The sequence below is a fragment of the Onychostruthus taczanowskii genome, unplaced genomic scaffold (genome assembly GCF_017590055.1).
Source record: "Onychostruthus taczanowskii isolate IOZ18803 unplaced genomic scaffold, ASM1759005v1 scaffold9, whole genome shotgun sequence".
Taxonomy (NCBI): Eukaryota; Metazoa; Chordata; class Aves; order Passeriformes; family Passeridae; genus Onychostruthus; species Onychostruthus taczanowskii.
Genome location: NW_024506993.1, coordinates 17,228,925 through 17,250,790, shown reverse-complemented (window position 1 = coordinate 17,250,790; position 21,866 = coordinate 17,228,925). Strand labels below are relative to the sequence as shown.

Here is a 21,866-nt window from a genome sequence, read left to right as displayed (position 1 = left end):
TTTCCAGTGTAGGCCTCCAAAAATTAATTATTTGCACAAATATATTTTAGAGAATAAATTAAGTACAGTGGTTTTGTGTTGAGCTGTCCTTGCATATTTTTGTCATGCTGATGGCCAAAGATTCCAAACTTGTTCCCATGTTTTTCTTGATCAAGAATTCTCAGGTCACCGTGTCCTAGAGTCACAAGCTGTAAAATTGTGACAATCCCATTTACTTTGTTTATAAAATTCTTTCAAGCTCACTGTTCAGAAGTGATGAGAGTTTTATAGTAAAGCCCATTCCATTCCAATATAATTGGTAATTCTGAAGAGTGGATTTGAGCTGCTTCCATCTGACATACAGAAAGGTTGTGCAAGTTTAATTGCCGTGAATATCTGAAGTGAGCAAGCACCCACCCGTTTGCTGTGTCCTTTGTCCCTTGGCTTCTTTCTTCTGCTTGGTCTCCTGCCTCTGCATTTCAAGAACATTTTTCCTTCATTCTCTGTCTCACTACTGGGGCTTTACTTTGGTGTTGTAACTTCACTTTAGGCCACGTTCCACTGCTGAGGGCTTCTCACAGGAACAACTTCCACAGCATGATATCAGGCAAGCTTGAGACTCGTTGGACTAAACCCCCAAAGGGATAATCTTAGTCAAATCACTTGCATAAAGTTCACTTTTATGGTATCTTAACAGTGAAAAAGCACACCGTGGAGAAAAAAATATGTTAATGGTCTCAATAAATCTTGATTCATTTGTATTTTAGTGGTGTTATCCCATGCAAATCCGGTGGAAAATTTCTTTTGGGTCTTAGGAGCCTGAATGTTTGATAAGGGAAGAATTCTACTTGAATGAAAATACTTGCAGCAATATGTGTTGTTTTGCTTAAATTTATTATAAGACTACATATCCTGTAGAGTATAAAAATCTAATAAACTAACTATGGTACAAATGAATGGAACCTATTACTGTGACCTTAAAAATAATTTTAAAAAAATTAAAATATGCTTTGTTTAAAAAAAAAAGCATCCAGATTGCTCATTCCTCTAGGTCATCAGAATCTGTTTGAATACAGGAAGTTTTTAGGGTCATCTAAAACAAATAATTTAACTTTTTTTCTTAAAATTTCACTTGGAAGAGAGTTTAACACTGCAAAACGTTTGGTAGAATATCCAGTCCTGTGTGTTTTAAGAAATTTGATTCCTGCATTGCTAGAATGTTCATAGCTCAAGGATCCTTATCTTTTATGTACAATTTTTACAGTTGATGGTATTCCTTAAAATGTTTTAAATTCAGTTAAATAACATAGGACCAAGCTGAGGGTTTAGTTATATTCATAAATCCTAAAATCTGATCTTATAGAGGGAGTGCCTGGGGGCACAGTTTGACCTGTTGTGTTTAGGCAGAATAGTGTTACTAGAAATAAAAATAGATGTCATAATCTTAAGCTTCAATTTTTACATTTAATGGTTTTATAATGAAACAATATGAAGAAACACACTGGTACCTTACTTCAGTAGATAATATACAGTATCATATTTATGGTAGTAGGAAATGTTTAAATCAGAAATAAGCAGACCAGTGAGTAGAGAGAATAAATAAAACAGCATTTCTAGAGATGGGGGTTGCAATGCAGAATTGGGGCGTTTATTTGTTCTTCTGTGGTTTAAGAACAACGCTGCAGTAGGATCTTATGCATGAAAATGAATGTGGGGAGAGCTGCCTTGTGTTGATGTAGTTGTTTTCAAGGTGAACATGTTCCAGGTGGGAATCCTCGTGCTCCTCCTCACTGTGGTCGTGCTCATCCTCGTGGTGGCTCTGAGTCCTGCAGATGCGTTCTGGGGGCACCGTCCTGTGGCACAGGGGAGGAATCATGTTCTGATCATGTTCTAATCATTCCAGATAACTCAACTTCATCACTTATTTTAGAGTTGCTGTCTGTTTAGATATTTGAAAACGTTAACTTCATCAGCGCATTAAATTTTCTCAATTACGTATTTACTGAGGACTTTCAAAAGCCAGTCTTTTGAACATTCTCTCCTTGCATTGCTTTCTCATTTATATCATATACTGAGTTTTCCTGAGGAAAGTATTGCCATGTGTTGCTGAATGAAAACTTTGTCTGACACATGGGAATTCTCTCTTTGTCATTCCTTTGCTTTAACAAACAGCGCAGAGGGCCTGGACAGCTGGGGCTGATGGAACCTGCTCACCAGGCGACTCCTCCCACTGTTTTGTTATCACTTGGGGCTCTGCTCCAGGAGCAGAAAAGCTGGTGATTGCTGGTGATGAGCATTTCCAGTAACTGTGAACTTCAGTAACTCACTTCTATCATATTAAGAAATACCACAGAAGAAAACTCAGGATTCAGCTCATCCTTCAGATTTTTTTAACAAATATTTACTTTAAAATAACAAAACCCTAAAGCAAAGCATGTCTTATTTATTTTAATGTCATTCATGTAACAAAGAGCTTGGAAATTACCTTATTTTATTATTGTTCAGTCTTAGAAAACGTAGTTTTCTCATTTCATCAATCCCAAAGGGTACAGCCTTCAATTCGTTGTGATCCAAAAAGAGCTCCCTCAGGGAGTGGTAAGCTCCAAAAAATGACACTGGGTCAATGCCATCATCAGTGAGCTTGTTAAAGGACAGGTAGAGATACTCCAGCCCAGGCCTCATGTGGCCAAACACATAGCCTGGAATTCTCTCAATCTGATTTCCAATGAGTACCAGATGGAGTAAAGATTTTGGCAGGTAGGAGGGAACATGATACAACTTATTATAAGAGAGATCGATTGACTCCAAGTTCCTGCATTAAACAAAAGAAAAAAAGGCTGAAACCCACCCTCTGAGCTCCTGCCCTGGCAGTGCTGTGCTCTGTACAAGGCTCTGCTTCATGGCATTACCAGGGAATGACATTTCCAAGGGAAATTTGTTTGTGTCAACGGGGCAAAATGCGTTTTATGGAACATGGTCATGCATAATTGCTCTGGGAATAGAAATAATTAAGTCATGAGTTACCAATCAAGCACAATGATTTTGTTGATGGGAAGAGATCTCCAGCAATGAGGATGGGAGGGCTGGGGGGCAGAACAGGGGAATCCCAAGGGACTAACTTGGGATTGCTGCAGTAATGAGTTACACTGAAGAACTGGAATAACCTTGGGATTTCAGTCGTTATCCCATTAACAGGGGGTTTTAAGCTTTGTTCTGAAGCTCTTTTCAAATGGAATTGTGTGAATGAATCAGTCCCATGTGCTTCACTTCCAGGCATGAGAGATGCTGTCAGTAGTACCAGCATGGTTGTTTTCAGCTTAAGGAATTTACAACTTCAGGAATCAAGGGATAGGGCTGCAGCTGCCAGTGATGGCCAGGTACCCTGCTCAGCTTGGCAAATTATTTAGCAGGAAAATCGAAAGCACCATCATCTTTTACTACTTACACTCTCATTGCTCACTCTGCTTATATTCTGCTCTTAGACAATGCAGATGCACAATCTTCCCTTCATCTTATTGACTTTTATAATTTTTAATCCAATGGGAAATAAGGCTAGGATAGTATTAAATTATTTTTAAATTTCCTGTGAGATAATTATGTATCAATACTAAATTACCATATAATTGTATATAGTATAATTTATAATTAATGTTCATTTTTGAACGGGTGGTCAGAAAAAAATATTGACTTTTATGTTAATATGGTACAGATTTGAGGTAGAAAATCTTTCTATTTGACAGCTGACTGAGTATCTTCTAGATTATACAATTAGGCAAAGGAAATTTAGAAAAATTAGCAAAGGAAAACAAATCAAAGCATAATTAAAACTCTAAGTTAAAAGTAATGAAGTGCAAATATTTATTTGATTATTTGACTCACTAAAAAGAGAGAAAAGATAAAATAAATGTATTTTAAATGTCTGATACTTACTCTTGGTTTATCCAAGCCAAAGGTGCTATCCTGTGCTCTTCTAATTTGTTATGCTTTAGCCCAATGATGTTGATGTTTCTGGTGTGGTTAAAGCAAATTTCTGACACTTCTTCAATTTGGTTATGTTCAAGATATAACTCCTGTAAGTGCATTTGGGAAGAAAATCTGTAAGATCAGAATAGGCTGGGTTTTCCCATTGCAAATTCCAAGTGCATCAATTACCTGGCCCCTGTATTCCCTGGTCTATTTGTTAATTCTCAGTCTGAACCAGAGTCAGTTTGTAGCTGGAGTGGGACCTTCAGAAACACAATTTTTCAAAGCAATTGTTTTGTTTTCTCATTTGTGAGAAAAGGGCAAGTAGAAGGAATTGCATCTCTTTTGATGTTTGTTGGGGGGTTGTTGTTGTTAGTATTTATTTTGGTTGTTTTGGGTTTTTTACCTCAAGAGTGGCAGGAAGACCTTGTGGTATAATTCTAAATTTATTTCTTCCCAGTCGCAAATAAGAAAGACTTTTCAAAGGATAAAAGGCCAAGGGGCTGACATTTGCTTCACTAAGTTTATTTCCTTCTAATTCCAGAGTGACCAAGTTCTTTAAATCTAAGGAGAAAAAAATTTAATTTCAGTTAATTAATACCATATTATATCTTGTTAAAATACATATTCATAATTTAACAGTCTTAAACATTACCCAGATCACTTCATAGCAATGAAAATTAAAAATGAACTCATTTTATTATCTCATAATCATGGAATTGATCATAAGTTTGTAGAGCTTTAGAGATTTACCACAGCTTTATTTATATTTTCCTCTCCCAGTCCAATTGGAAAGGGCAGCAGCTGATCCAGTTTAGATGGGACCCTTTTGGCAGCAGAGGGAAGGAAGCAAAAAAGTCCGTCCAATTTTGACATGGATGGTACCCTTTCTTTTTAATTTCTCTTTTTTTCTATCAGTCTGTGTTTAAACTGGCTTCAAATGATCATGGTTGACTCCAATTATATTCTCCTTTATTTTTCATGGACATCAAATTCTGTTCACTTCCATGCAGTTTAAAAATAACTGAAACTGAAATAAAGGAAATAACCTTTCCACCACATATAAAGCCGTCAGGTTAAAGGTGGGGATAGTAGGTGTCTTCAACATGCTTCAAATTCACCTCCACTTTGTGATCTTAAATATAAACTGCTTAGGGAGAGGAGCAGTTGCATAAGGGAAAATATAATTTTAAAATACTTTCTCATGCAAGTCTTTCATCTTGTGCTGACTTTTAAAGACATGGCACTTTAAAGCTAGCAATTATTTCTCTATGTCAAACCAGGTTCAACATTCAGCTTTTCAAATTTATTTTTGACTTTTTATGTGATTGATATTTATTTTTTAAAATACCTTTTAAGCCATCTTCATCAATGCAATGAAGTTGGTTGTCATTTATTTTTATTTCTTCCAAAGTTGATGGCAATTCAGAGGGAATAAGTGCCAGCATATTTCCATCCAAATACAAACGTTTCAGCTTTTTCAGGATCTTATCACGGGAATGAAGAGCATTTATATTATTAAGGTGCAAAATATGCGGTTAAATATTAAGATTTTCTTAAACACATACTCTGTAAGGTTTTTCAGCAACAGTGCAGTAGTATCCAGTGTTCTGAATTAAAAACCTTTTTTTTTCCTGTCAGTCTAATTAATAGGTTACTTTCTGCTAAATATTAACAAAAGCGCCAGTTAGTGTCACGTAACTCAAAAGAGCTTCCCCACAGCCCTGCTGCAGTTCCCCAGGATCATTGTTTGCATTCCTGCTGCTCTCTGTGAATTGTGGAAGTATTGCCTCACTACACTGGGCAGCATTCAGGACTTCAAAGTACATGCATTTAGAAATTATGTGCTTATCCTCTTGATCTGTGAGCAAACTGATGATTTTCGGTAGGTCAGCAAATTTACTCAGGCAGAATGACAGCAGCTTTCAGTAACTGAGGGTTATTATGCTTAAACCAGCTTAAAAATTTGACGTGAAAAATTATGATATCTTAATTTTGTTTCTTGATTATGGTGAGAGATTTCTCAAAGTAGCTATTTAATTATACAATGCTTACTTATACAAGGTGCATAGTGTTTAGATCCATAACCTGAAAAGCAAAAAAACATTATTTTAAGCAGCAATTACTGAGAGTGTAACAGAGGAGTTGGGCTTTCTTACTTTGAATGCTTTGGGACCTATGCCAGGAGAGGTAATGTTATTTTTACTCAGATCAATCCATTCCAAATTAGGTATCCCATTGAAAGCTTCATCTGAGATGGTAGTGATGCTATTTCCTGGGACAGAAGGCAAGAGAAAAGTTTGACTTATGAAATACAGTCTGCACCTGAGATGTGTAACATTGCATCTAGAAAATATATCACAAAATAGCATAATGGACAGTAATTTTGTGTAGATGTATTCATCTTACTATTTAAGCACTGGCATGAAAATCTAATGTTTTTAATTTCTTGTTTTAAAGGCTTAGCTGTAAAATTAGTTCTAAAACTTTTCTATATTAAGGAATGACGAAGCATTAACAGTGCTGTTGACTGCATTTGAGGGTGGATGATGTTACAAAAGTCATGCAAAGTAGACCCATTAATTACCTGTAAGGTCTAAACTCGTTAGGTCTGGATCTGAGATGGGAGGTATTTGTGTAAGTTTGGCATTAATGCAGCTTACTGTGGTGTCCGAGGTGGAACATCCAGATGGCAAAGGAGGAGCTTCTATGGGTGGAACAGGAATTGGGAAATGAGATGGAATTCTGAAAGCACCATCGTCTTCATCACTCTCATACTGCACATCTCCTGCAGCTCCCGTCCTGGGGACAGGCAGCTTCTCTCTGTGATGCCCTTTGTGCCTCTGGCGATTCTTTTTGCCTTTCCTTTTTCTTTTCTTCTCCCCTTTTTTGTGACCCTTCTTGTCTCTAACCTCTATCACTTTTGTTGGAAGCAGCTCCTCCTTTTCCATTTGAGTTCCTGCTGATGGCAGAACACTGGTGGTGTCGAGGTCCTTGGGGTCTGGGGAGTCACCAGACAACTCACTGACATCATCCAGTGAAATTATGCTGGAGTCCAGTGAGGAGACTAATGAGGGAAAAAACAACAAAACAACACAAAAGAGTCTGATGAAACTAAAATATTAGTAAGCACTGTTTCCCACATACAGTAGAAAATTATGACTATAGATTATTCCTCTTAGGATATGGTCCAAAGAATAAAAATGTGTTGTTAAATTGCTTCTTGAGAAAAGAGACACTTGACTGAGAAATTATGGAGGCGACCATACAGAACAGTTTGTACACAGCTGCAATTCCTGAGAACTCCAGACAAAAAGGTGGAAAAATTAATATAGCTTTCATTCTCTTCCTTTTTGACTGACTATTAATTATGGGGTTTGTGTTGATGGAGGTGTCTAAAGAGGAAAAATAATGTGTCTAGGAGTGGGAGCTAATTTGGAAAAAATTCACAAAGGTCAAGACTTATTCTCTTCCAAAAGGGATTGTCAGGGGAGGAGTTGGCTGCAGGTGGGGATCTCACCAGGGAAATGCATTAACTCCATTTCCAAAGTGCAGTATTTACTTCCATAATAGGACAATTCTAATAAAAGGAGTTCAAATGTCTCAGTCAACATGACTTTTGCAGTTCTACAATGAATTCCTCTGATATCTCATCTCAGAGTGTCACATGCATATACACATGAGGATAAATATTTCTTACAGTAGGAGGAGATTGAGCTCAGTACTTTGCAGATATAAAATATTGGGACTGTGCGAAGGAAAGGAAGGAAATCACATCCTATGTTTATCTCCTCCTTTCCTTTTCTTTCTAAAGGTACCAGTTTTATTTAAATTATTGTGAAATACCAGGATTGTAGTTCTGGGGCTTCTCTTGTGAATTGACTGTCTTCTCTTGATTTACATCAAATTGCTGCATGTTTCTGCACTCCTAACAAAGATTTACCACTCTGTATGTCTAATACATCAATAATGGCCAGTAGTTGTTGATTGATCCTTTGTAAATGGAAGTGGGATAGAAAATATAAACAGATGTTATTTCTTCGTACATTTACAAAGTTCTGTAAAGGTAGGTGGGAAGTAAAAAAAGAAATACAATTATCTTTACTATTGCATATTTAGCACCATCTTTTCTTTAAATGTTGCATCAAACTCATCTAACAGAGTACTCAGAGAAACCAAGGTCAGCTTGAGTAGAAACTCTGAAGAGCTGCTTTTACCATGGAATTCAGGATAATGTGTACCTTGTAACTCTCGGGAATATTAAATGCAGTGTTTATGTAAGGTTTTAAGAATCTGTGGTGTCCCATACCAGTCTCAGAACACACTGGGCAGCACTCTCCTGCAGGAATGATGGTCTGGGGACATTTCAGAGGGTGACACATGGCTGTGTCACAGATCACCTCTCCCTGGGAGCACAGACAGGTGACGCAGGGCTGGGGAGACCACACGGCTTTGTCGAACATGATCATCCCGTTAGCTGTGCACTGCCCCTTCTTCCCTAGGAACAGAAAATGGGAAATGGCAGTTAAACAGCTTAAAGTAAACCAACAGTGCTCATTTCAAACTTTGGAAAGAAGCACTACTATTTTGTTCTCATTTTGAAAATATGTAAAATACACCCTATTCAAAGGATCTTATCATTATTCCTTACTTTTCATTGCTGTATTTTCTTCAGCTTATTAGTAATCTCCAGTTGTGGAAAATGTGAATATTTTTTCCAGACTTTCTTCTTTACCTCTCTTGTGCACTACAGATCTTTTCTAAAATCTTGCACATTAAATGAGAAAATTTTATTAAGGCCCTGCAGAACTGGGAGGGTAACAATAGTCAGTTTATAGTGACAGTTCATAGGCTTGGTGGAAGTAAAGCCCATTTTGGGATGACTGATGAGATGGCAAAAATCTCCACTTCCCTGTAACTTACTTTAATAAAAAAAACTTCTTTGCTAGAGAAGCAGTAATCTAGAACAACTTGATGAGATACTCTGTCTCCCAAACTTCTGGACATATATCTACAAAAGATTGAAATCTCCCCAGGGTACCAGCTGAAATTTTCATAAAGGAATGTAATTTTGTACACTCTAGTCAGATATTCAGTAGGCAAGTGATCTGGAGAGCACAGAGACTTGGGAAGGAAAGTAATCCCAGTCTTTCTTTCCTTCCAGTGGTGGAGTTCACCTCAGCAGAATCTTCCCTGGGCAGTTCTCACCCAGACTTCAGGATAAACATTGCACTTTAGCACATTGCTTTTTTATTTTTGGTCTTTTGAGAGAAGGAAAACCAAGGCTGAGATTCTTCATCCCATGCAAATATTCCTGTTTTTGTGTGTACCTCTAAATCTTGTTGAGAAGCTGAATTCCTCACACCGTCCTTTTCCTCTTTCTAATCGACCTAAGAATGCATTGCTGAAGTGTTATTTTGAGAGGAAAACCCATTTCCAAATTAACTTTGCACTTCCCTGCACATAAAGAAAAAGCAATTTCCTCTTTTCCTATTCAGTTTGACTTCCTCCTTCAGATGAAAATTCATACAGTGAAAAAATCTTTTCTCACCTGAATCTGCATGCCAGGAGACTTTCACTTGTGGTGCACAAATTGTCTTTGGGGAGGGGTTCTTCGCAGCATTTCATTTCCCACACTCTGCCCTGCTCCATGCCTGGGTGTTTAGTTCTAATAAGAGTATTCAGGATAGCCTCTGAATAACTTTGTAAGATTATTGTAAATATTTTGTTTGAAATGTCTCTGGGATTAATATTTGTCTCAAAATGTGGCATTTTGCAAAGTCTTTCAAAGTAGTCCTACTTCATAACAAAGGTTCTTGCTTTGTCCTTCTACTCAAAGACCACTAGATATCAATCTGTTTTCTGCAATAAAAATTGTCAGAATGATCCAGTTTGGATGATCCTCCATATTCCATATATTTTTAAAAATGCTTTAATTTAAACTGCTCTTGGGACAGAAAAAGCAAGAAATTGAAGTTTTGAGTAGTTGCATCTTGTTTATTCAAAGGGCTGGTACATCTCTGCCTCATTTCCGCTGCATAAAGTTGTGCTCTAAGCAACTCTAACCATGTCAGCTGGAGGAGGAGAGGAATTAGCCCAGGCCAAGTGTTAGTTGGCTTTAAGTCCCTTGTCATTCCACCCAGGTATCTGCAATCCAGCTGTTTGCTGGATCCTGACTTTGGGGTTTATGTGCTTGCCAGTACACCACAATACTTCTTTTAAATAACCTCCAAAAGAAACACAAAAAGAATCCTGCACTTTCTCATGTTAAACAATAAAACAATAACTGTTCCAGAAGAGCATAATCTGGCCTGAGAAGGAAATTCTTCTGTGCTTCCTAAAATTCTTTCTTTTGTTTTAGCTACCAGAGTGTATCAGAATTCAGTGCAGATCTTGTCTGAATGAGCATAAAGATCTGAGCTATCAGGCTTGGCTTCTGCAGGCTTCTTTAACAAATGATCCTTTTTTTTCCTGTGTACATTAGAGTTTCATAAAAGGCAGGAGCAGCGTGTGCTCAAAGACAAAGGTTTTATGCTTCGGGTGCGTTGCAGAGCTGCTGTCTGGCACTGTTGGGATTCCCAGAACCCCTGTGAGACACAAAAAGGCTGTGCTGAGATGCTCCTCACATTGCCTGAGCACTGAGTCACTTCAGCTTGGTGGTGTGAGCAGGGAGAAGTGGGGGGTGGGAGGGATCAGAGAGGGTCCAGCAGTGAACATCCTACTCTGCTCTACCTAATGGACAACTGCAAATTACCTCGTGTTGTGGCCAGCTGTTTGATTTAATTTAAAGGTTCACATGGTTCTAATCTGAAGGAATTAGATATGTCTGGTTACTGCTAAACCTCCATTTAGCTGATAATTTTCATCCTGCACATATCTGTAAATTTGTGTGGGTTTGGATTTCTTTTTTTTAAATCTGCTAAGAGCAAAACAAGTAGCTAAGAGAATGGAAATTAATGTTTGGATTGTATTTTCTTCTCTTCTGAAGCATGATTAATAATAGTGTTCTATTATTTAATAGGCTCTGTTTTTTCCAAATCTGACATTAACTTGAAAAAATTTTGAACTTTAAAAGCTAGACTAAAAAATACCTTGTGGTTCCAGTTTTTGGCAGACGAGCATAGGACTTTTAACCTTCGGAAATATGGTGTAAATTCAGCATGGAGTTCCAAATAAAATGAGTTCAGTGGTTTTAGCTCAGCTTTTGGATGCAAGAAAGAAACAAGTGGGGCGGGGAGGGGGAAGAGCTGTGCATTATTTCAGCATGACTGATGGTCCTGACAGAAACTCTGGAATATCTTACATGAAGTGTATGCTACTTACATGGTATTTTCCTCTGTTTAAGTTTAAAAATATTTTCAAATTAGATGTTTGACATTAGTAATATGTATAATATTGTAATACACACTGAAAATGCCAAAGTCCAGAGTTTTGCTAGTTTTCCTACTCAAACCCCTTACTTTCAAATATTTGGTTTGAAATGGTTCAGCCTTTCTGAAGGAAGAACTCACAACAAACAGTAATTGTGGAGAAAATGTGGATGATATATGTTTGGCCATTTGAGACTTCTTAACCTAGTGGTCATGTCTGTTGTGTGACACACTGAAAGGCTTAAATTCTTGCTTATAAAAATATATTATTATTGTATATAGAATATGGGAATCAGGGCATTCTGTTCTGATTTTTTTCCCATAAAATTAATTAAACTGCATATATGTGATCACATTAGTGTGTGATCTCTTGATGGAGGAATGGAAATATCTGTATCCATAATATACATATTACTACAGAGGTGAAAATCTCTGGATCGCCAAAAAGACAAGTTTTATATAAATCATACTACTGAACTTCTGTTAAATAAATCTGGGTCGTCAATATAGATGGAGCATAAGAGTGGTCTTCTGGTGAATAAGTAAGATTTTTTTCTCTTTTAACTCAGTTTTCCACCATAAGGGTCTCGTTTATAGTGTAACTTCCATATTGCAGCCACTATCAAGTTTTATTAAGTTATTTACAAACTAAAGAATTGTTCCTGAAGGTTTGCATGTACAATTTGCTTTTCAAAAATGCAACCCATAAAGTAAAAATAAAAACTAATCTATTTTCATTAACACTTTTGTTACTGGTGTTGAGGCCTCAGTGAAATGTTGATAGACTTAGGAGATATATTGAGCAGTCAGTTCTTCAAAATGGCCTTCAAACTTGGAACACAAGTTTGGAACACGTTGGAAGTTATGAAAATACCCCAACAAATTTCTTGTTGGTTAAGATCAAAAAATGACGCAGAAAGCTTGCAGGAAATATTGCTGTTACCTGGCAAAGCAGTGTTTGATAAAAAGCCTCATAATGCCAACCACAAAATGACTGCAGAAGGCAGCAGGAAGGTGGGAAGTAGAGCTAAAATAAAGCTTCAGTGAGTTTATCTGTCTGAAAGGAGAAGTCAGCCCCTGGGGAGCAGAGGGGCTGTGTTCTCACCTGGTAAGACACTGTAGGCGCTCTCGTGTTGCCCCAGCCCCACCAGGGAGTCAAAGACGCCCATGACGCTGCCGTCGATGGTGATGAGCGGGATCCTGGGCCCCATCCCGGCCGCCCTGGGGCTCCTGTGCCCTGCCCAGGGGCTCCTCCCCAGCCCCCTGGGGGGCATCCTCCTCCTCTGCCTCCTGCCAGTGCTGCCTTCAGCTGGGCACAAATCCCTGCACAGCCAGAGCAGCAGGAAATAACAGAGCAGCGATGGTGCCTGCATCGTCTATGGGTCCCACAGAGTGCCCTGGAATGGGAAAAAAAGAGGGAAATCAGGGACCTGGAAAGCTTTTAGGACCATGTCAGTCACTGGCAGCACTTTTCAAGGCAGGTGAACTAAGAAATTGTGGGTCAATATAACCAAGGTTCCCCTTGGAAAGAAATTGTCCAGAGAGCTCCAGTGACCAATTTGATTGTAGTGATTCTCGACAGTCACCATCAAACAGGAGCTGGTTTGTGTTTGGGGTTGCACTTGAAGAGGTGGTTTAGGTTTGCAGTGCCAGAGGCATTGGCTGGTCAGTAATTGTTGCTGCTCCCAGCAAGGGACTTCTTGAGAGTTCTGTAAAGCGTGTCTTCCTTTTTTTATTTCTTCCAGAGTGTTGTAACTTCTGAATGGGGGAATGGAAAAGTAACAGAAAAATGCCCAATTCATTTGTGATGTGCTGCCCCGAATGCTTTCGGGTTGGCATTTCTGTGCAAGGTGTTTTTTCACTGTAAATGAAGAGATGAGACGTTCCTTTTCCATCCATCTCTGGCCATCATCTTCTCTAACAGGATCTGCTTGGTTCTGCAGAGGAGAACTTCAGGAAGTCTGTGCTATTTGTGACATCCCACAACTGCTTTTCCAGTGGAAGTTTTTATGAAGTGTAGGCTCTAGTATGGTCGATCTAGAATGGATTGTGTTCTGCATTTACTTATTAAAAAATTCAAAATAATTGCACCTTTTTATGCTCGTGACAGAAAATTTACGTTTACTGTTGCCAATAGGTGGCATTCCAAAACAGAGCAGTCAGGATTCAGGAGCACACACAAGGAAGATGTCCAGCAGTGGATTTCTGTACCAGTATGGAAATAACAGCCTGTACATCCAGGGTCATTAATGATCTGTCAGAGCTGCGTTGCATAATTCTTTCAAAAAGAAAATGCTGCTGTCCCATGGCCTATTTTAACTGAGACAGCAGAGACAGGAGACATTTGTGTTCTTGGGAGAGTGAAAATTAGTGAAGGACTTGGAGCTCTTGGGCTTTGTGGCCAAGACAAGGCTTAGAGCAGGGCCATGTTTTTTTTCTGAGGAAGTTCTGAGGGGATTAAAAAATGCTTTTTCTTAATGTTCATCAGTCTGGCTTTGCATGTCATCTTTCACTTTAGAGTTAATCTTATTATAATTATATTGTGTAAATATTGGACAGTATTATTTCAGGAACTTGAACTGTGGTTTTGCCTGAATTAGATTTTGTTTAAAAGCTTGTTCGTCTTGGTACTTTCTGATTTATAGAACAGGTCAGATTTTTGGTACAAGTTGTCTAACTGTTCTTTAATACAAGGCATGTGATTGATTGCATGTTTTCCATGCTTTCCGCATCATAATTCTAATATATATATTTTTATTTGCATGTTTTAAAATGGGAAGTTGCCAGTAAATAAGCTTACGAGTATGCATTTTACTTCTTTTTAATATTGTCATTTCTGTCTTCAACTGTTTTAAAATTAAAATGTTATTGCAAATTTAGATATTAATTTGTAGGACTTGAAGTTAATATTTTTATTTCTATATGAAGGGAATTTGAAATGCAAGTATCTCACAGAAATCCTCACGGCATCTCCTGGAATGGCAGGTTTTGAAATTAATCCAAACTTTAGTTTGCTGCTTTTTGCCCCTCAGAAGTCACTTATTCCAAAATGCTGTATAGACTCTGTGGCTTTTTATTTACAGCAATTACTGTTAGTTAGCATCTCTGATAGATGCAGAAGCTTGCCCTCTGCACTGAAAATGCCTGATCTTGTTGAGAAAGTGCTCATTTCTGAGTGCCTCAGGAGAAATGAGCCAAAGCCTTTGGTGTCTGCCTTGCGTGGTAATGAGAGGCTGTAAAATTACACAGGAAACTTCTGTTCCACAGGCTGGGCTGACACACACTGACAGCCCTCGGGGAAAACTGCATGTACAAAGGAAAGGCTTGGCCATGTGTGTTCATTCTGTCAAGTTTCTGACATCTTAATTATGGTTCCATTTTTCTGGGATACTCTATAATAACACCAGAGCTGTGCAGTTACAATGCTGCTACATTGCACTTGGGCTTTTTTAACATTTAACCATTTCTTCCTGTGACCAGAGGCACATAATGACATGACTGAAATACTTTTCCATTCTCCATTTCTTTTTAAAAGTCAGGAATAATATAGAGTGAATTATGTTAATGTACATTAAAAGATGTTTTGCTAAGAACTTAGAGTAAAATTCTATAGTAAAGCAAATTATTATAAAGTGAAACTTAGTTTCATAAAGTACTTTATAAATGCACATTTTTAAAAATCAGAAACAAAACAACAGAAAACATGCCACACACCCCCAAAAAAGTCTTTATAAAATAATCTTGTTCATATATGTGCGTTTGTATGCTAATTTTTTACACCAATTTAACTCTTCAGCACTGAAAGCTTAGTATTGCTACTTTCAACCAAATTATGTTCTTTGCATGCAAAACACTGGGCTACTGAGTTCCTTTCCTTGGCTTAGTGAATAAGTGCTGCCTCACATTTTAAGGCCCAAATTGTGAAAGGCCTTGGGTGCTTTGGGCCTTTCCTGCTCATGTCTGGGATCCTCAGATTATCTCTCAGGCTACATTTTGTATAGGGCCAACCACCTTTTAATTTGGGGGAAATTCAGCCTCTTCGATTTATGACTTTTATAATAAAACATTGCATAGTAAAATAAAATTATAGGTAGTCAGTGTAATGAAATCATTAACCATTTGTGTTGCCAGATACTCTCAACATGGCTGCATTGCTGTACCTTTTTCATTTTACCCATAAATATTTACATCAGGAACAGTATGTGAAAGTATCTTTATTACCTTTATTTTGTAACATGTTCAGTAATTTGTATCTTTATCTTCAGTACCTGTCAGTTTCCTATTATGTTAACAGAAATAGTTAATTTTTAAAGGATAGACCCTTTAGAAATACTAGAATATCAGAATTTATTAAATAATCTATCTTCATTCAGTCAAAATTCAAACACATTTCTAAGATGTCAGCGTCATTTTTCATGACACACAGGGGTTAAAATGCTTTACCAAGATTTTTCACTCACTCTTTTTTAAATGCATTGCACAGAAAGCAGTTACATTTATCCACAGCAGCCAGACCAGTTGCACTTAACGTTAGTTTAAGTTGGATGTGCATGGCAAACATTCAGACAGAACAAAAAGCAGCTCAACGGGTATTGCACACTATCTAGAAAGGCATTTCTGTTCAGTATTGCTAAATATAGCCCACGTTATTTCATTTCAAATATTACATATTTTCAAAGTTAACATGAAGTTTAAGCCATTCAACACCATGCTTTAAGCAGTAATTTAAAATGTAAAACATTTTACCTTGTAATCTAACCTAACAGCAGATTCTGCTTGCTGCCATTTAGTCTCCCGTTGCAAATGAAACAAAATCTCAGTGATATCTTTAAAACAAACAGAGAAACTGTAGGGATTGTTGAAACATGTGAGATGATTCCTTAGTTAAGTCTGGAATAGCTCCTTCCCCTGGGGAGCCGGGGCTGAGTTCTGTGTGCAGAGCCTCAGCTCTGCTGGTGCTCGGAGCGCTGGAACCTCGCTCGGGCAAATGAGGAGCAGCACAATGCCTCCGGTCCCGAGGCTGACAAGGCACAGCTGGAAATCCTTTTCCAGTACTTAGAGTCACATAAGGAACAAGGAAATGGAGTGTTTGCAAAAGAAACAAAAAATGTGTATTTTATTTGGTGCTGGTTTCTCTATTTAGAAGTTTAGTTTCCAGGTAGCATGACTTTAATGTAGATTTATATAAAATAATAAGATCTAATATGTTTTGGCAAATGTAGTCTTAACATAAAAACATTTATTAGAATTAGAACTTTTTTTTTCAGTTCATGTTTCTCTAATCCCCTCCTGCATTTAAAGCCTGTCGTCTATCAGCAGCAAGCCTTTTTGTTGAAGTTTTAGCATGGAAAGTTTTTCTTTTGTCCATTTACAGCAATGATTTCACTGCAAGTTGTAGCTTATGCATGGAAAATAAAACGACCAAAGCACTTTCCCTTCATTTTTTTCTCTTTGTAAGGCTAATTACATCCTGAAACATGATCCTGAAGCTCAGTTCTGCAGAAACTGCAGGGAAGTCGGTGATCCAGAGAGGAGAAGGGAGGGAATTAAGGGTACATTACCACAAGTCCTGTGCGTGCCAGCAGAGCCTTTTCCTGCATCCCCAGGTCGCTCCAAGTGTCCGGGGGCTGTGGGATGGGTCTGCTGAGCTTCAAAATGACAAATTCACCTGGGGCACCGAGTTTTCTGAGTTCTGCTGACATTAAAAATCTGTAGTTTCCTTGAACTCACAGTCTGAGGAATATTTAGACAGATAGTCATGGAATGGTGTAACCATTGAGTTAACCATAATTGTTAACTGGTGTGTGGTGGAAAGATATACTGGGAGAGCACACTGTCTCTTAAAATAGGCATCCAGTTCCTACTGTGCTCTGCTTTGCAAAGGCAAAAGAAGAAATAGTAGACTTCGGTAATTTTTCTGGAGGTGTTTGAAAGGAAAGAAGACAGTCACATACAAAAATGGAGTGAAAATCTGGATGGAAGGAACCTAAAAGTTCATCCCATTCTACCCCCTGCCATAGCAGGGACATCATCCGCTCTCCCAGGCTGCTCCAAACCCCAACGTCCAGCCTGGCCTTGGACACTGCCAGGGGTCCAGGGGCAGCCACAGCTGCTCTGGGCACCCTGGGCCAGGGCCTGCCCACCCTCAGAATGTCTTCCCAATCTCATCTAACTCTGCCCTCCTCCAGCTTAAGGCCTTTCCACTGTGTCCTGTCACTCCAGGTCCTTGTCCCAAGCCCCTCTCCAGCTCTCTGGGAGCCCCTTTAGGCACTGGAAGGGGCTCTGAGGTGTTCCCAAAGCCTTCTCTTCTCCATGCTGAACGGCCCCAAGTCTCTCAACATGTCTTCATTAGTGAGATGTAGGTTCAGACACACATTAAGAAATCCTTCAGTCAGCTTAGGGGATTAGAATTTTTACTGTATGTCTGCGAGGCCCTTGCTTATATTCTCAACTTTTATTAAGGAAGGAGTAAAGACAGCCTGAGGGATCTGCAAAGACACACAAAATGCCTCTTCATGAAAAGGGCATTGCGCCTTCCTGCAACGAGCAGTAACACTTGAAAATTGTAGGAGCTGTTAAAGAGTGACCTGTGGCTGCCTGCTATCAAGAAGGTTTAGGATTTTTAATTGGAAAAAAAATGTGTATGAGAATGGGCATCATCTGCTGCCTTTCAATAAGATTTAAATCTATGTAAGATTAATAATTAGATTGGCTTTAATGTTGTTAGTTACATTAAAATTTTCCACATAAACTTGCCTGTCATTATAACTAAAGTAAAAATGCTGCATATTCTACTAAAAGTTCAGACTAGGATGGCAAATTTTTTCAGACATACACAGTTCAGGTAGTTTGTGTGTGAGTGCAAACACTGCTGTGTCCTCAGGGATCTGATATTGAGTGGTTTTATGGGAATGGTTCATCCAAGAGTGCAGAGAAAGCTGCCAATCTCTGCTTCTTCTGCAAGTCGTGTCCATCCTATGGCCAGCCATTGGAATGACTTGTGCAATGGGAATGTTTTGGTCTGTTAAGATGCCTCAGAGTGTCCTCTGAGGAGAGAAGAGGCAGACTAAACAGCAGGGAATAATAACTTTTTATGATTTTATATCTTAGGGCAAACTGCCACTGTTGGTTTGTGTCTTGAGCAAGAGCCATAGGATGTGAGAAGTGGCTGTGGAAGGCTGGAGCCTCTGGCATGGATTCTTCCCTTTTCCTCTCACAACAAGAACTGTTAGTCAGTGTACAATAATACTGTTGTTTTCCTTTTTTATCAATTTTCCTTCTTTCTTTAGGAGGCAACGGAGGGAGGAAAAACATTCACTACTGTGCCCCTGTTCTAAACCTAAGAAAAGGTCAAATTAATTTATAAGTTAACAGAATCTGTGATGCTGAGAAGAGCTTATAGATTTTCATCTTCTGTTTGAAAGGCCAGTTAAATACATGGAGAACAGTGAAACAGGAGAAATAATTTCTGTTTCTCAAAGGCCTTCAGGGTGCCTGCAGTGTAGTATGTTTGTCATCAAAGAAAGCCAGCAGGCTGAAGAAATAGAAGGAGGATATCTTGAAAATAGAAATCATTAGGCCAACTTAAGTATAGAAAGTATGAAGAGTCCAGAGTACTCTGTATGTATAAAGAGAAAGAAGAGTTGAAATGACTGCTTATAGTCACAGCATACAGAGACCATGAAACTCAAGTTCTCTTTCATACCTTTCAGAAATGGAATCTTTTATCTGCAGAATGGCCAGACCAAGTGGGATGGGAGCAGGAATAGCCTTCACTGAAGCAGTGGATGACAGGTGTGGCCTGGCTGAGCAAAGCAGAGGAAATCAAGAGTTCACTTCAGCCAGCCCTGACCATTTCTGTGTTGCTGGAATCTCCTCCCCACCTTTCGCGTGCCTGCACTCAGGAGCTCGGGCAATGAGCTCCAGCCAGCTGCTGGGAGCAGGGCAAGGGGCCAGAGCAGGCTTTGTCCTGCTGGTTTGGAAGGCAGCAAGGACAGAGGCAGCTCCTCTTGGCTGCCCAGATCTCATGATTTGTTTTACCTTCTATTCCTTTATTCCCTTTCCTCCCCTTTCATCCTCACAAGTTCTTTTCTCAGCCATTTCAAAATATTCAGCCAAGATTCACAGCTTCCCTACTGACTCCATTTTGCAGACTTATATCTTTATTTAATAATTGCAATCTGGTTGTCCTATTCTCTTTTTCTTGAGCATCAAGGGAAAACTGATACTCCCCATCCTTCCTTTTTGACTCTGCAATATTCTGCCTTTGCATGTTACAGCCTGCTATGGGGCACTGCAGGGCAGTGGTCACCTGCATACACAGGATTTTCCTTTTCTCATCTCTGTCCTGAAACCCTTTGTAGTATCTCCCTCGTGGTGCCACAGGTGAGCAGTAGCCATATGCAGACCTCTGATAATTTTATATGCTTGCAAAATATCCATTTCCTTGGGGGGAACCCCAGACCTTGGTACCTGTTACCATGTCTCACCTGGCACCAAGAGTACATTCTGTACATTTAAATGTTCCACAGTCATCCTTAATTTTAACAGCTTTCTCTCACATTATATCATGAGTAGATATTTTACTTATGCCTCCTGGCTTTCTGTGTTATTTACAGAAGGGCTGTGCTGAAGTTGGATCTGTTATTTAATTAAAACATTGATCAAAATATTGTTTCCATGAGTCAAAAAAACACATCCACATTTAGGAATGTGAGGTTATTTCTGCTATGTTCAAGAACTGGAATAAAAAGAGACAACTGAAAATTACAGCAGCAGTTTTATACCTTCCAATGAAATATAAGAACAGATTGACATTTTTAAATTGCTTTACTCTTAGTTTGTCATGATGAATCCATGCAGTTGCTGACTGGTTTTGATCAGAGTCAAAGACAGAATTCTAAACTTTGCAGTTACTTATGTGGTTTACTTTTTTTAACATCAAACACACAAGTTTATAGCTGGAAAAAAGTAGCAATGGGGAAAAAATTTATAACTGTTAAAGTCAGCACAAAACATCAGATGGGGAATTTGGGATTGGCAGTACATTGCATTTCTGAAACCTGTACCAGTTACTGCATTCCTTCTGTAATCAGTGGTCACAAATATCCTTATGGAAAAAATATAGGAAAATATGAAATACTGCTGGTAAACCTTGAGTTATTAAACACAGGTTTTCCTCACATATTTAAAAATATTAACAATACATTGCAAAAAGCATGGGGTACATTGTTAGGTGGGAATAAACCTAAAATTGCAATGGGAGATGTGTGTGGCTGGGATCTATGTACATTTTTAAAAGTTTAATTTTCAACTGTAACTGCATCCTAATTGCAGTGAACAGAATATTAATATTCATTAGTACAGCTTTCTGAGGACACTAATTATTGCCACAACTCTTGGTCTCTTGGTTAGGTTACTGCAGCTGTTCCCTGTGGTGCTCCAAAGCAAGGTGCCCACCTACCTTGAATAAATACAGCTTTAAACCCCTGGCCATTGTAAGGAAATATGGAAGATTTCCCCTGTCCTCCTGCCTTTCTGCCAAACAATATCATTTCTTTTTTGGGGTTCAAATGGTGACACTTCCCTGTGTTCTATTTCAGCTATTTGCTGACTCATGTTTTTCCAAAATACTCAACTCAGCACATCCTCTGTGTTTCTGAAACTCAGCACATCTGTGTGTCTGAAAGAGCTCAGCCTGGGGCTCGGTTCCCTCCTGTGCCAGTGTTGAGCATTGTTACTCATCAATAGAACTTGGAGGTTTCCAACTTTTTTTCTGGAATAGTTGTGTTTTGCAGCAGTTGTTCAGTTTCCAGCATGAGCCATTAGCCTCCTGTAGGTTTTCATTGATGTCATTGCTTCTCATACCCAATTCCATTTCTTCAGAAGGCAGCTACATCCTACCAGAGCAAAGGGACAGCGTTCCTCTTAAATAAAGATTGGACTGTAGTGAACAGATAGAAAATTCTGTTTTGAATAACTATATCTGGAAATATGTCATTTATATATAGGAAATACTGAAAAAATATCGAAAAGTCTGTATTTTAAATATATTAATTACAGAAAATAAGAGTATGTAATTATTCTAGTGGTCTCTATTTGTTTGCCCTTCTCATCTGGTTTCCATTTTCTTGCTCGTGCTTGGTTGTACTTTCCATTTCCGTATAAAACACTATGTACTTCTCTAAAAAGTGAATGCATCTTTTTTTTAAGCTTCTCTTGTGCACTGTTTCCATCTCAGACTGTATCAGAACTGGCATGTGAAAACTGAGCTTGATCTTACAGATAAAAGTGGTGTTTTGAAATGTCAACAGGGAGATGGGTCTGGGTTCCTGTGACTTGCTGCTGATATCCCTGTTGTTTGGGGCCTCAGATGTTTTCCCCTTGGTTTTAAATTTAAGCAGGAATTAGTAACAGGATGCCTGTCCACTGAGAGACTGTCTCAGGAAGGAGATGTAAACTGAGGACACAAATATTTTGAAGCATTTTAGTCAAAGGATTTGTTGGCAGCAGGGACAAGAAGACACTTTGAGGACAATAACAAAGTTTGCTTGT

General features: G+C 38.6%; 2 protein-coding genes across 2 annotated transcripts in view; one reads left to right on the top strand and one right to left on the bottom strand.

Moving 5' to 3' along the window:
- The window catches only part of LOC121347438 (centromere protein P), a 112,230-nt gene that overhangs the window by 78,595 nt on the left and 11,769 nt on the right, over nucleotides 1-21,866 (top strand). The window lies entirely within an intron of this gene.
- On the bottom strand, nucleotides 1,424-16,280 carry ECM2 (extracellular matrix protein 2). The gene is made up of 10 exons (XM_041426088.1): nucleotides 16,059-16,280; nucleotides 12,418-12,709; nucleotides 8,252-8,440; nucleotides 6,530-7,009; nucleotides 6,102-6,217; nucleotides 5,294-5,429; nucleotides 4,349-4,506; nucleotides 3,910-4,049; nucleotides 2,465-2,791; nucleotides 1,424-1,832 (listed from the first exon to the last, which is right to left on the bottom strand). Exons 2-10 carry the CDS (start codon nucleotides 12,683-12,685, stop codon nucleotides 1,628-1,630), a joined length of 2,019 nt encoding a protein of 672 aa, XP_041282022.1. The 5' UTR covers nucleotides 12,686-12,709; nucleotides 16,059-16,280; the 3' UTR covers nucleotides 1,424-1,627.

Excerpts from the sequence above, each read along its gene's own strand:
- ECM2 (XM_041426088.1), bottom strand. The coding sequence starts at position 12,685 with ATGCAGGCACCATCGCTGCTCTGTTATTTCCTGCTGCTCTGGCTGTGC. Across the intron at positions 7,010-8,251 it reads CCCAGTGTGTTCTGAGACTG|TCTCCTCACTGGACTCCAGC; the intron begins GTATGGGACACC and ends TTCCCTCATTAG. Across the intron at positions 6,218-6,529 it reads AACGAGTTTAGACCTTACAG|GAAATAGCATCACTACCATC; the intron begins GTAATTAATGGG and ends CTTCTGTCCCAG.